The 15,240-nt window shown below is 45.6% G+C and overlaps 1 protein-coding gene across 3 annotated transcripts in view; it reads left to right on the top strand.

Moving 5' to 3' along the window:
- EZR (ezrin) overlaps positions 1-15,240 on the top strand; it is an 82,641-nt gene that overhangs the window by 35,932 nt on the left and 31,469 nt on the right. For all 3 annotated transcript variants that reach the window (XM_029052319.2, XM_029052318.2, XM_029052317.2), the window contains exons 3-4: positions 402-485; positions 13,456-13,551. In XM_029052319.2, the coding sequence (XP_028908152.1) occupies positions 402-485; positions 13,456-13,551 (180 nt within the window). The remainder of the gene's footprint in view (positions 1-401; positions 486-13,455; positions 13,552-15,240) is intronic.

Here is a 15,240-nt window from a genome sequence, read left to right as displayed (position 1 = left end):
CATGTACTTGTGTGCTCAGTGTCAGATTTCACAAGAACCCGAATTCTACATTCTAGGAGCAGTGGTTAGATAGCCCAAACCATTCTAGCCCCTTAATTTAACTTAGCTGAAACTGGAGAATGGGCTGATTTGTGTCAGCATTTGATCACTGGGAATGAGCGAACTTCAATTTGGAAGATATTTTTCCTTAACTGACACAGGGTCATTAGGCATGTGAATGTCAGGGACTCTACCCATTTTAGACTGTAAGCTCGTTGTGTGCAGAGAACGTGTCTCCCAAGTCCTTAGTACTTTGCTATGCACAATAAACACTGAAATACCATCGACTGACTTATTTTCGTCATGCTGGCAACCAAGCGTACTTCATTAAATGACATCTTTCATTTCCGTCTCTTTTTCAGATCAATGTCCGCGTTGCCACCATGGATGCTGAACTGGAATTTGCCATCCAGCCCAATACTACTGGAAAACAGCTCTTTGACCAGGTCAGCATTATTTTGCTTCTTGCAGGAGAATTCCAGTGTTCCCAACCAGTGAAATCGTCATGTTACCTGTTGGACTTCATCTCCTTGCACTTCTCCCTGGGTTGTACCCTTCTCCTAGCATTTACTCTCCTCTGAAATGTTTTTTCTCTCTTAAAACATGTTCTCTACCCAAGCACTTAGAACAGTGGTTGGCACATAGTAAGTGCTTAACAAATACCATATTAATAATAATAATTCTCTTTGTAATCATGAAGAATTTCAGTGGAGTGACGTCTACTAGCCTTGGCCTTTGAGCCCGAAATTCTAGTGTGATCATTTTTGGTTGTGTTGGGACCTTGCGAAAGCCAGCGTCTGCCCCATCTGCATTGAAGAACCAGTCTTGTCCTCAAACTCCCAGGAATTGTGGGACAGGACATACTTTTCCCTTGATTGGTGCCACAATGTTCTTTTCCCACACATGCGTTAGTGCTGCTCAACAAAGCTACAGAACTGAGTGAGAAACAGCATGGACTAGTGGAAACAGCATGGGCCTAGGAGTCAGAGGACTGGGATTCTAATCCCAGCTCTTCCACTTCTGTTGTGTGACCTTGGGCTAGTCACTTATCTTCTCTGTGCCTCAGCTCACATGTAATATGGGAACTAAGCCTGTGAGCCCCATGTGGGGACAGGGACTGTGTCCAACTTGATTAGCTTATATCTACCCCAGCACTCAGTATAGCGTTGGGCACATAGTAAGCACTTAACAGATACCAAAAAAGGCTGGGGGCGTGCTTTAATAATAATAATTTTGGTGTTAGTTAAGTGTTTACTATGTGACAGGCACTCTACTAAGCACTGGGGTGGATACACACAGATTGGGTTGGACACAGTCTCTGTCTCACATGGGGCTCACATTCTTAATTCCCTTTTTGCAGACAAGGGAACAGGCACAGAGAAGTGAAGTGACCTGTTCAGTGCCACACAGCAGAAAAGTGGCAGAGCACTTTGACTCCCAGGCCTGTGCTCTATCCACTACGCCTTGCTGCTTCTCTAGGAAGCAGTCCTGTCACGGTTGGGGAAGGGAGCAGATAATGGTTTCAGACCTCTCCCCACCTCCCCGACACTGGATCTTAAATGATTCAATGACTGTGACCCTTGAAATGGGGTGGAAATTCCCCTCTGAACCCTGGGCAGATCTACAGGAGTTGCCGGTGAGCGGGCCCTGCATGGAGAAGTTAATCATTCTTAGCAGACAGACTGATCAGCCCTTGCCCTTGACATGGAATTGTAGAGGGGCTAGAGGAGAAAACAGAAGCTTAGGGCTCAGTGGAGCTGATAAAGTCTCTCTGAGGAAGCAGCAGGCTTTCGGATCAGTATGCAGTGCTTCCCGACTCTCGTTACAAGAGCCCCCTCCCCCCTCCTTCCACCCATTACCAACCTGTGGTGAGTCCTCCCAAGCCACTTCTGTCCAGCGGAATGGAAAGCCCCCCTCTCTTACATCCAGCGCATGTTGGTCATTTAAACCTATTTATTGAATGCTTACTGTATGCAAAGCACTGTAATAAGGGTTTAGGAGACTACAACAAACAGACACATTCCCTGCCCACGAGCTTACAATCTAGAGGGAGAGACAGGCATTAATATATGTATCAGTAAAATTTAAGATCTATACATAAATGCTGTGGGGTGGGAGGGGGCATGAATGAAGGGGGCAAGTCAAGGGGATGGAGAAGGGAGTGGGAGAAGAGGACAGGAGGGCTTGGTCAGGGAAGGCCTCTTGGAGGAGATGGGCCTTCAGTAAAGCTTTAAAATAGGGGAGAGTAATTGTTTGGGGGATATGAAGAAGTGGGGCGTTTCCAGGCTAGAGGCAGGACATGGGCGAGAGGTTGGTGGCAAGATAGACGAGATGGAGGTACAATGAGAAGGTTGGCATTAGATGAGTGAAGAGTACGGCCTGGGTTGTAGTAGGAGAGTAGCGAGGTGTAGTAGAAGGGGACAAGGTGATTGTGTAGGGCAGTATGTTGGGTGTGTCTCCGAGTTTACATGGGGCATACAAAATGTACACAGTTGTAGCCAACAGTAGCAGAGTGGCGTAGTGGATAGAGCAGGGGCCGGGAAGCACTTAACATTTACCACAATTATTGTTATCTTTCAAGAGGGGAAGTGGTGTTCTGAGGGTTTGGCAGGGGGCATAGGAGAAGGGGCATTATGTCTCATGGCATCATCTTTGTCTGGTGGACAACTAAGGTTTATGCTGAGCAACTCTTCATTCCTTGAATGTTTGTATTATCCTCGCTGAATAGAAATGGAAATTAAGGAAATGATTCTTTTTCCTAAATAAGTTTTTTTTTTAATTTTACTGAAGTGGCTACTCAAATATTACACAGTTGTTGTTCTACTTTCTAAATCTTTTTTTCCCCCACTCTCTGCCCCCTGATTACCTCCAGGAGGGCCGTGAGACTAAAAGACCAAAAAATCATTCCTTTTCAACATTTTTCCTCAGTGGTTTAATCTGTTCTAAACCAAATTTGTTAGCTAGCATGATTGTCACATATAAATGGAAGCACTTGATACTAGAGAAGCTCAAATAAGCTATCTCTGGGAAACCCTAAGCTTTTTCAGAGCTACTCTGCTCCCAGTCCCTGCTGCTTTTTAGTCTCTAACAAAGGACTATAGTCTATCTTTAAGCCCGGGCAGACAAAGGTGACTGAATAATGTTCATTCCTGGGGGGAAACGTTATGCCAACACACTTAAATGACCTTTCAGACAAGCATTGGATCCAGCCAACTAGGGCTGGCTCTGACCACATGGTCTGTAGTGGCTTCTTTTGTTTGGGTTTTCATTAGCCTAGGCAGGAGCCCTATTGCCTCCCTTCCCCTGCCTCCCCACCCCCATACACACATACCTCTGTCACCTCTCTCCCCCTCTCAGGGAAGGTAATCAAGGGCAGATCATTAGGATCCCGATCCGTAGCCGATGGCTAGGGCTGTTCACCTGCACATTTCAAAGTGCCAAGTTGGCAGTGGGGTGGACAGGCATCCCTTTGCCAACCTCCATGTGCCAGCCCATCCTGTCCCCCGTCCCTGGACAGGGCGCTGACCAGCTGGAAATGGGACTTCTGGTCTAGAACCGGACTGTGCGTTCCCTTAGTGGCAGAGTTGCCGTGGTCATCGTTGGCCGTTGACTCTTCCTGACCGGCCTCCAGTTCCCATGCTGCTCTTTTGCTCTTTACTTTAAATTTAAATTTAAGTAAATTTAAAAGCTGTAAAATTTCTCTTTATCTAATTTCAAGCTGGAATGGCAAGGAGGAATTAAAAGCAAGGAAGGGACGTAGCTGGGTACTGTCATGTGCACTCTCTCTCTCTCTCTTTTTCTCTTCCTCTCTACTTATCTGTGGCCTCATCTCTTCACCCCTTTCCCCTCATTCCTGCTAAGAAATATCCATCTAAGGGGGCCATTTGAGAAGATTTTCTGGAGGTTATAGGGAGAGGCCCTAAGGAGAAAGGGAATGTTATAAGCTTGTCGTGGGCTGGGAATATGTACATTGTTATATTGTACTCTCCCAAGAGCTTATTACAGTGCTTTGCGCGAAGTAAATGCTCAATAAATATGATCAAATGAATATGAGAAAGCAGTTGAAAATGTTGCCTTGCCTACTGGTGAACCAGGTGCTGTTCAGCTGGAGAGTGAAGAGATTCATTGTTCTGGGCAAGGCTGAATGGAGGAGAGGAGCAAAGAGAATTCTGAGCAGAGTCTCTCCTGCTCAGAAAGAGCTCCCAACACATACATATGCACACGCGCATATAGTCATTTGTGTTCCAAAAAGGGAAGCAGTGTGACCTACTGGAAAGAGCACAGGCCTGGGAGTCAGAGGACTTGGATTCTAATCAATACAGAAATACAATGTAATACAAATACAGTAAAAGTACAAATGCAACAATAAATATTGTTGTTGCGGTTACTGAGGCACAGAGAATCTAAGTGACTCGACCAAGGCCACCCAACAGACCAGTGGCAGAGCCAGGATTAAAACTTAGATCCCAGGCCCGTGCTCTATCCACTAGGCCAAGCTGCTTCTCTTGCATCTCTTCATTCTCCTCAAAGACTTAATGAATACTTATAAATGAACAGTTGATTCAAGAAAACTTTTAAGCAGGGTCAGGAGAACAGAAGATAGGAAAAATGTCCAAGTTTAATTCACTTTTTAGAAATGAGGAAGCCTTAGGAAATGCACATCTTGGGACTACGTTCTCATCCTCTGTGCCTCAGTTACCCCATCTTCTTTATCACCTGCCCCTCCTACAGGAGTGCGGTAGGTAAACGAAACTGTTGGAGGCGGCTCTGCTGCCTTCCTTGTCTGAAAGATCCCCTCGTAAATATCAAATGTTGTTATTGGCAGGTGTTCAGCGAACCAGCCACAGCTTGTAAGCCATTACTGCAGCTGAACCTTTGCATGTCTGTGTGAGGCCTGATCCTGTGAAAAACACATTTAAGTATTGCCCTAGATCATCTCACCTCCGGTCAGGCTGAGCTGCTGCCTCTGCTAGCTAGTTTGGAAACGTGCTTCAAAACTCTCCGGAGCCACGAGCATGCCTGATCTAGTCGTCTGGGGAGATTGCTGCATTGGTGGACTGCATTTCTCTCGATGTGCAAGGATTAGCCCTGGGAACCTGCTTCCACATTGAGTTGAACGGGCACCTCTCCCCAGGAACGAAAGAACTGGTCACATCGTCCAGTGAGACCTGGTTGCTTTTAAAATGCTGCGTCCTCTATTTTGTACCAACAGCAGTGCCCTGTCTGGACTTAGCCAGACTGAATTCTTTGCTCTTCATGAGACTGAAGGAATCGCAGATTGAATAACCCATCAGGCTCATGTAGGTTGTTGAGTTTAGAGGAGTCCATCTCGAGCAGCTCGTCGTGGGCTGGAAACTCATCTACTAACTCTTAATTGTATTCTCCCAAGTTCTTAGTATAATGCTCTGCTCACAGTAAAAGCTCAGTGAATACCATTGGTTGATTGAATGAGAAGTGGATAGAGCATGGGCTTTGGAGTCAGAAGGACTTTCTGAATGGGTTCAAAGATAGTTGGAACCCTCCATGTACCAGTGTTCTAGGCATCTTGCAGTTTGCTCATTCCAACAGAAGTGGGAATACTTAGATCTCTTCACCTAAACTTTGAATATTATTCATTAGTTGATAAAAAGGAACTGTTCTTGAGTTTCTGTTGTTCCTTCCCAAGCCCTTAATCCAATGTATTCTGTTCCATAAGTGCTCAGTTAATACGATTCCTGCTATTTCTAGTGTACCCCTCCCTAATCCTATTTATTGCACCATCGCGGAAGTGGGAAAGGTAGGAGGAAGAAAAATAGTAAGTTGGTGTTCAAGAACCTAAACTTTCCGAGCGACAATATGGGAAGTTTGCTGTAATACGTTTTACAGGTGGAATTCTATGAATTTGGACAAACTCAAGTTTTTTGAATGCTTACTGTGTACAGAGCACTGTACTAAGAGCTTGGAAGAGCACAGTATAACAGGGTTTGTAGACACGTTCCCTGTTGGTGTTCAGGAGCCTAAAATTTCTGGGTGGCAGAATATGAGAAGTTTGCTGTAGTATGTTTTACAAATGAAATTCTACAAATCTGTACAAACTCAATCAACCACCTTCATTGAATCCTTTGTGCAGAGCACTGTAGTACAAGCTTGGGAGACTACAATCTAAACAGAGTTGGAAGAAACATTCTAATGAGAAGCAGCGAGTCTTAGTGGAAAGAGCACGGGCTCGGGAGTGGTTCTAAGCCTGACTCTACCATTTGTCAGCTCTATGACCTTGAGCCAGTCACTTAACTTTTCTGGGCCTCAGTTACCTCATCTGTGAAATGGGGATTAGGAATGTAAGCCCTGTATGGGATAAGAACTGCGTCCAATCTGTCTTCTATCTACCCCAATGCATAGTACAGTGCCTGGCACATAGTAAGCGCTTAACAAATACCATTTAAAAAAGCATACGTTCTAGAGGATGAGCTTACAGTCTTATTTGTGGGCTTTAAAGTTGGTGAGAAGAAACTTTTTGTTTTTCCCTTTGGGACTTCTGTTCCCAAAGAGCTTTCTTATAACCCAACTCCCTGTTTTCCAAGGGAATTGCTATGACCTCTTTTGGATGGGGCTACTTTTCTTTTCCAAGATCCCAACTTCTGTTGAAATGAGGGTGCACCTGCCCAACTGAAGTGGTCCACATCTAGGCCTCTACAGGCCCTAAGGTCATCCTGGGAGGAAAAGCGTGACTAGATTGAACCGGAGACCTTCCTTTTCCAACAGGTCGCCGTCTACAAAACACTGCTGCCATTGGTGGGATGTAAAGTAAGATTTCTGGAGGGATTTTTTTTTGCTGTTGCAATTTTCTCTGAAGCAGTGGATTTCTCCTGGACTTGCCATAGTCCTTGAATCCTGTTGGGAATGCTGTTGGAGTTGATCGGAGAGGAGGAAGGAGTGAGAGTAGAAAGTGGGAAGTTTTCTTGGATTTGGGCATGCCTATTGGCTTGGGATTTTTCCTTTCTTGAGGAATGGAGGACCTGGTGAAAGAGAGGGCACTTGAGCACTTACTGTGTGTAGAATACTGTATTAAGTGCTTGGGAGAGTACAATATAATAATAGACACATTCCCTGTCTGTACATTACTACATTCCAACGGGTATTGTGACGAGGATGAGAATTAATTTGCATTCAGAGCTTATTGAAAGTTGGCATGGTTCTTTGCTTTTGGTTTTGTGTGTGTGTGTTTTAGGGGGTTTTGGATGGTCTTTAAGTGCTTACTATGTGGCAGGCAGAGTACTAAGCACTGCAGATAGATGCAAGCTACTCAGGTCAGGTGTAGTCCATGTCCCATATAAGACTCACAGTCTTTTCCCCCATTTTAACTAAGGTAACTGAGGCTCAGAGACCTTAAGCGACTGGCCTAGGTCACACAGCGGACAAGGTGGCGAGGCCAGGATTGGCCTTGTGCATTTAATATTCCCAAACTAACTAGCAGTTCTAAACAATTATGAGCTATTGACTAAGTTCAGGGTCCATTTAATGCAAACCTATTAACCAGGAGCCGGGTTCTGTTGCTGGGTTGCTAATTTGAAGTTAGGAAAACTTCTGGGGTAAAGCCAAGGCAACCCACAAAGAAGTAGGTGTTGTTGAACCACATATTTTGTATACTTGGGGTACTGTCATGTAGTGACATCTAATACTGTGAGCCCCATGTGGGACATGAAGTGTGTCCAACCTGATTAGTTTGTATCTGTCCTAGTGTTTAGTACAGTCCATGTCACACAGTAAAGCGCTTGAGAAATGCTATAAAAAGGGCATCCTTTTAATCTTTTTTCACCTCCTCTAGGAGGGATCCTCAGCATGGTCAAGGGAAGTTCTGGAAAAGTCCTGATGATTCCCAATTCCTCCAGCACAGTCCTGGTTCAAGTGTAACTCCTTTAAATTCCAAGATGGTGACACTTGGTGTATTTCATGTGTACCAAAAATACAGTCCTTTTAGAGGTTGTGACACTTTTATGTTTGTGTATCAGTCCATTAGTGGCATTTATTGAGGACTGGAGAAGCAGCGGGGCTTAGTGGAAAAAGCACAGGCTTGGGAGTCAAGAGGTCATGGTAGGAAGGAAGAGGCAGGGGCAGGAAGAGGAGAAAGGTTAGTGTATTGAATGCCTATAGTATACAGCACATAGGAGAGTGCAATGGAAGAGATGTCTCAAACGCCTTCTTACCTTTCTCTTCTTCCCCCCCCCCCCCTTTTTTCCATCCCCTTTTTTCTTCTCTCTCTTCTTTACTGCTATAATTCCCCAATTAATCCCCTTATTGGTTTCAAAGAAGTGGGCAACTATACAAGTAATTATGCTATTTACATTCCATTTCAGAACTTGAAATCTCTGGTGACACTGTGCATTTATAATAAAGCATCAGCGAGGACAGTAATTGGAACTGGAGGGCCTGTTCATTCATTCAATCATTTATTGAGGGCTTACTGTGGGCAAAGCATTGTACTAAGCACTTTGGAGAGTACTACACAACAGTAAGCAGACACATTCCCTGTTCACAACGAGTTTATAGTCTAGAGGGGCTTGCCCAAGATTACACAGCAGACGTGATGGAGCTGGGGTTAGAACCCAGGTCCTCTGACTTCCAGGCCTGTGCTCTTTTCACCGGACCATGCTCCTTCTCTAAATTGGGAATGTAACATTTGAGAACATGGAACATGGAAATTGTCAACAGTGTTTACTGTAAATGCTAAAGACAGAGAGTCATCTCAGAAGTCCTGGCCCTCTCATTAGGAGCACTCCGTATATACTGTTGACACCACAAATGTTAGGATAGCCATGGAATATCCATCAGTTAGTCATATTTATTGTGTGCTTACTATGTGCAGAGCACTGAACCAAGTGGTTGGGAGAGTACAGTACAAGAGAGTTGGTAGTCACACTGCCTGCCCACAATGAACTTACAGTCTAGAGGCTTACAGAAAATGTATGATTCTCGAATCAAAAGACCTGGCTGACAAGAATAAGGTCCATGATTCTTTTCCAGCTCCGCCACTTGATTGCTCTGTGACCTTGGGCTAGTCACTTAATTCTCTGTTCTCAGTTACCTCATCTGTAAAATGAGGATGAAGACTATGAGTCACTTATTGGACAGGGACTGAGACCAACCTTTGTTCATTCATTCGTATTTATTGAGTGCTTACCATGTGCAAAGCACTATACTAAGTGCTTGGGAGAGTGCAATATAACAATAGACACATTCCCTGCTCACAGTAAACTTAGCTTGTATCTACCTCAGCTCTTACCATAAAACAAAAGAATAAAGAAGTAGGACAACTTTTCAGTTTAGGTAAAATGAATAGGATTCTGTTTACAGTAGTAATAGCAATAATTGTATTTAAGAGCTTACTATGTGCCGGGCATTGTACTAAGCGCTAGGATGGATACAAGCAAATCTGCTTGGACACAGTCCTGGTCCCGCCTAGGACTCACAGTTTTAATCCCCATTTTACAGATGGGGTAACTGAGGCACGGAGAAGTGAAATGACTTGCCCCGGGCCTCGCAGCAGACATGCAGCAGAGCCGGGATTAGAACTCATGACCCTCTGACTCCCAAACTCATGCTCTGTCCAATCTGCTATGCTGGTTCATGAACCCATCTTGTGTGCTGAATTTTCAAGTTATCTGTGTAGAGTTTGGGTGTGGAGGGCCCACTTTATGCTCCAGCTCCCTTAGACCGGAGGCAACTCTGTTAGATTGTATTCTCCCAAGCACTAAGTACAGTGCTCTGCACACAATAAGCGTTCAGTAAAATACCACTGACAGGCTGACTGTCTTCTGTCTGTAGCTCCCAGAGAGGGGAAGAACTCTGTATGGCTTCTGTGCCCCAGCCAAAAACCTGAGAGCACCCCAGGAAACTCATTCATTCATTCAATAGTATTTATTGAGCGCTTACTATGTGCAGAGCACTGTACTAAGCGCTTGGAATGTACAATTCGGCAACAGATAGAGACAATCCCTGCCCAATAACGGGCTCACTAATTAATGGCTACTGACCCAGTTCCCACTGGTTCATGCTGAAGTACGTGTTGGGAAGACTAAGAGCTAGAATGGAAATTGGGGATCCAGGCTTGAGATCTTGACTTTCCTCCTAGCTCTTGTCTTTCCAGCAGTGCCTGGGGTTGCATTTCCACTGTACCGAAACCGCTTCTCCGGGCCTCAGGACAAAGAATTCTCATCATTATTCTTTCCCTTGTGACTCTGCCACTGCTGGTCTTCCTTTGGATTGGAGCCGATTTGTCTGGCTTTCTCAAACGGTTTTAATTTGGAGACCCGTGACCAAGAGAAAAGACTATAAAATCCTCAAACCCTGTATATTGTTTACTTCATAAAGCCGTTCCCTGCCCTCTTGTCTTTGCTTGTCCTCATCACATCCTTTTCCACATTCCTTTTTCCCTGTCCCCTGCCAACCCCTGCCCCTACCCCCAAAAAGGAATTGCAGGGTAATTCTGAATTGAAAGGAAGCACGGAGAGAAGGGGCCGCAATTTGGGAAGAGGGCAGTGCCGTGGGAGAGCAGCTTATTCCCTGCTTTTTATGAGCTGGGGTTTTATGCCAGAGCACCAACTTCCAGGCCCTTACCATGCCTGCTTTGAGATAGTGTGTAGGTGAACCATCCTCCCTTGATATCGAACTTGAGAGGTGGAAACCAAAGTTAATGTTTAGCAATCCCCAGAGCCAAAGGCAAGGTGTAGAGCAAAGGTATGGTTAATTAGCTACCAAGAGCAGGGCATCTATCCCCATAATGGGCAAACCGGTTGTGGGTTCTAAGAACGTGGAGGAAATAACGATGCTGTGGGACGCTACCCACGTGATGGGTTTACGCTTGTCAGATTACTGGGGCCCTGAGGTTCTCTCTTGGCTTTCTGGCGGTGAGGGGCGGGGACTGACCTCAGCCTCCCTTTCCCACAAGACCTGATTGGCTGCCAGAGGGACGTTGGACCTTGGGGTTTGAGACAGTCACATTTATTGAGCTCCTACTGCGTGCAGAGCACTGTACTTAAGCATCTGGGAGAAGACAGTATAAGAATAGCCAGGTATTTTCTGGAATGTGGGGGTGCTGGGCCAGGGTGCATTCTTGGGTGGGGATTTGGGCCAGGTCAGATAATTTAGCGGGTGGGATCGAACCCCATAGCGAAATCCTGTGCCTTCTCCATTCACAGGGTGGAAAGAGATGAGCTGGAGAACTTTTCATCATTAGAGTATTTAAGTGCTTACTGTGTGCCAAGTGCTATTAAATCCTTGATGGCTTTCCCTTATTCTCTGTTTGGCTAGCGCATGCTTTTACACCACCTCAGCACCCAAGGCATTTACAACCACCCATAGAGCTCTTAATAAGTAACAGAGACTGTCAGTCAGTACGTACTAATCAGTCAATCATCAGTATTTATCGATTGCTTAGTGTGTGCAAAGCACTGTACTAAGCACTTGAGCGAAGACGATGCATCAGAATTGGTAGACACATTCCCTGCCCACAAGGAGCTCACAGTCTCATCTGCTGCTCCCTCCTTTCATTCTCTTTGTGCCCGTAGCAGAAATGTATTTTGTGTGCATCCCTCTCTCCAGATTGTAAACTCCTTTATTAAGCTCAAGCTATTTTAACCCTTCCAACCACTTAGTACGGTGCTCTGCACACAGTAGGTGTTTAAGAAGTGCTATTGATTGCTTGTTCGGCCTACATTCAACATCTCATTGTGGTCTTGGACTCTGTCTACCTCAGAGGTTCCTTCTTCAGTGAGCTGGGTAGCATGTAAAACTGCAGTAGTCTTTTTCTTTAAACAAAATCTTGAAACCTGGTGGACTGGGGAGAAATAGCTGAGACGTCTGTACAACGAGCAACTTTATGACACAGCTCCGAAGACCTTTACTTCCTCCCATGGAAAGACTCAGCAGTCCTGGGGTAGCCACGAGCAGAGGCAACCCACAGCCTCAGACTCCGGAAACCTTAATCGTCTCAGCCCTGATAGCTGACGCCCTCTGCAAAAATCCTTTGTGTTGGCACGATGCTTTCTCCAAACCCGTCTGCTACATTTAAATGAGATGCTTGCTTTTTTTTCCCCTCCACTCTCTTGGGGCACTCCTGGAGGAATCCACACTTTTATAGGTCCAGAGCGTTCCTGTGAGTTGAAGTGATCCTTTCATTCTCCCTTAACCTCCCTCCCCGCTGTCATCGTGGCAAGTTCTTGACCCTGTCTGCCAGTGATTTCACTGACTAGGTAGCTGGAAGCCAAAGAGGTGATCTTTCCCTTTGGGTGTGTTTGTGAGCAGGGAAGCAGGGGAGAGCTAGAGAGCTCCCCAGCTTGCCAGATGGCCTACTTTACCACCCTGGGCATGTGCCATCTGCTGTTCCCGTGTCGTGTTGGCTGCAGATCTTAGCATCCCGGCTCTGGGACTTTACTGGTTGACTGGGAAGAATGGCTGCCATCCGTGTAGGGGTGTTGTATATCCTCTTAGTCTTCCAGAGGCAGGCAGGCAGGCAGACCGGGGGTTCCCAGGAAATCCATTCCCCTTTAGACGGCAAGCTCGTTGTGGGCAGGGAACTTGTCTACCAACTCTGTTCTATTGTACTCTCCCAAGCGCTTAGTACAGTGCTGTGCACACAGTAAGCACTCAGTAAGTATCATTGATTGTTTGATGAGTAAGGAGGTAAATACAGGGTCTCTAGACTGTAAGTTTGTTATAGGCAGGGAACGTGTCCTAATTCTTTTGTATTATTCTCTCCCAAGTGCTTAGTACAGTGTTCTGCACATCATAAGCACTAAATAAATACCATTGATTGATTATTGAGAAGCACTGTGGTCTAGTGGAAAGCACCTAGGTCTGGGAGTCAGGTGACCTGGGTTCTAATCCCAGCTCTGCCACTTGTCTGCTGTGTGACCCTGGGTAAGCACTGTTTCTTCATCTGTAAAACGGGGATTATGGCAGTGAGCCCCATGTGGGATAAGTCCAAACCAATTATCTTATATCTACCCCAGCGCTTAGTACAGTGATGGTATTAATAATAATGGTATTTGTTAAGCTCTTACTATGTGCCTGGCATTGAACTAAGCGCTGGAGTAGATGCATGCAAATCGGGTTGGACATAGTCCCTGTCCCAAGTAGGGCTCACAGTTTCAATCCTCATTATACAGAGAGGTAACTGAGGCCCAGAGCAGTGAAGTGACTTGCCCAAGTCCACACAGCATATAAGTGGTGGAGCTGGGATTAGAACCCATGACCCTCTGACTCCCAGGCCCATGCTCTGTCCACTACGTCATGCTGCTTCTCATAGTATGGTACATAGTAAGCGTTTTAAAAATACCACAATTTTTACTGTTGTTAGTAGTAGTAGTAATAATATTGATTGGGGGCCGCCCCCCTGCCTTAGGCCCACCTGACTTCTCTCTCTCTCTGTCCATGTTTCAGGTGGTAAAGACGATCGGCCTGCGAGAGGTGTGGTACTTTGGCCTTCAATATGTGGATAATAAAGGATTTCCAACCTGGCTGAAACTTGATAAAAAGGTAAATGAGAGTTAACGATTGACAGGTAGTCCCTCAGCTTGCCGCCGGTGACATTGACCTCTGATGGGCGAACCCTGTACGGACCTTACCCCGTCCCTCTCATTAGCTTGTTTAAAAAAAATGGAGCCACGTAAGTGAAGCTGCAGAGTCTTGGGAGAGGAGATTCTTGGGTTTTTTTCTCTTCTTCTGCTTTAAACCAATATGTCCGAGGTCTGGAAATGCAACAGTTAATTGTTTGTCCTGGGAGTTTTTAGCTCTGCCCTGGGGAAAACCCAACCCACCACACACAGAAGGTGTTGAGGTTTGTCAGAGTCCTTTTCCTCTGTAGCCACCACAGTATAGCCAGGTGTCAAGAATGTGGGGCTGGGAGTCAGGAGACCTGGGTTTTAGGCCCAGTTCCACCCCTTACCTGCTGAGCAAATCAGTCTCCTGTGTCTCAGTTTTCTCATCTGTAAAATTGGGGTGACTTACTCATTCTCCCTCCCTTTAAAACTGTGGGCTCTGAATGATATAGGTGCCATGTCCCATCTGATTATCTTGTGGCTTATCACAGTGCTGGGTACATAAGAAGCATTTGATAAATGCCGCCATTATTCTGCAGGAGGCACTTCATCTCTATCGCCCAGCTCTTAAGAGCAGATTCTCACATTTTCTAGCAGTCCCAAGATGAAAACCTGTTACGACGCAAACGTGTTCTCCTCAGCCACATCCTCATGCAGCCCTGTGGTCAACCACCGTGACGGCCAGGGGAGGGCTGGCAGATTTATGTTCAAAGGGCAAGCTGTCCTTATGGGTTCGGCTTGGACGAGTTCTTCTAAGGCCGCCCATAGCAAGATTGTGGCCTCTTGAGAAATCTTTGATCGGACTCTTTTTGGCTCACTGATGCGGCTTGAAAATGGAGGTTGCGCGTTTCAATCAGTCAGTGGTATTTACGGCTTGGAAACCGAGGCTGCGCTTTTCAATCAATCCGTGGTATTTACTGAGCTCTTACTGTGTGCAGAGTGCTCAATTAAGTGCTTGGTATTAAATTCTACTCGCCCAAGCACTTACTACAGTGCTCTTCACAGAGTAAGTGCTCAGTAATGCCTTTGTTTGATACAGTATAACAGTTGGTAGACATATTCCCTCCCCACAACAAGCTTGCAGCCTAGAGGGGGACACATTAATATAAATGAACAAATTATGGATATGTACATAAATAGCCTAGAGGGGGACACATTAATATAAATGAACAAATTACGGAATTGTACATAAATACTGTGGGGATGAGGGTGGGATGAATAAAGGAGGCAAACCCAAGTGTAAGAGTGATGCAGAAGGGAGTGGGAGAAGAGGAAATGAGGGCTTAGTTGGAGAAGGCCTCTTGGAGGAGATGTGCTTTTAATAAGGCTTTGAAGGTAGGGTTACGGATCGAATGTGAAGGGGGTGGGAGTTCCAGACCAGAAGGAGGACATGGATGAGGGGTCGGTGAGATAAACGAGATCGAGTTATAGTGAGTAGGTTGGCATTGGAGGAGCAGTATGTTGCGGGTTGGGTTGTAGTTGGAGATCAGTGTAGTAGGAGAGCTGATTTAAGAAGTTTAAAGCCAATGGTAAGGAGTTTCTGTTGGATGCATAGTTGGATGGGCAACCACTGGAGGTTCTTGAGGAGTGGGGAAATGTGGACTGAATAGATTCCTAGAAAAATGAT

This window comes from Ornithorhynchus anatinus, chromosome 2, assembly GCF_004115215.2.
Source record: "Ornithorhynchus anatinus isolate Pmale09 chromosome 2, mOrnAna1.pri.v4, whole genome shotgun sequence".
In the NCBI taxonomy this organism is placed as follows: domain Eukaryota; kingdom Metazoa; phylum Chordata; class Mammalia; order Monotremata; family Ornithorhynchidae; genus Ornithorhynchus; species Ornithorhynchus anatinus.
The sequence above is the reverse complement of the archived record's forward strand: the minus strand, read 5'-3'. Positions and strand labels throughout refer to the sequence as shown.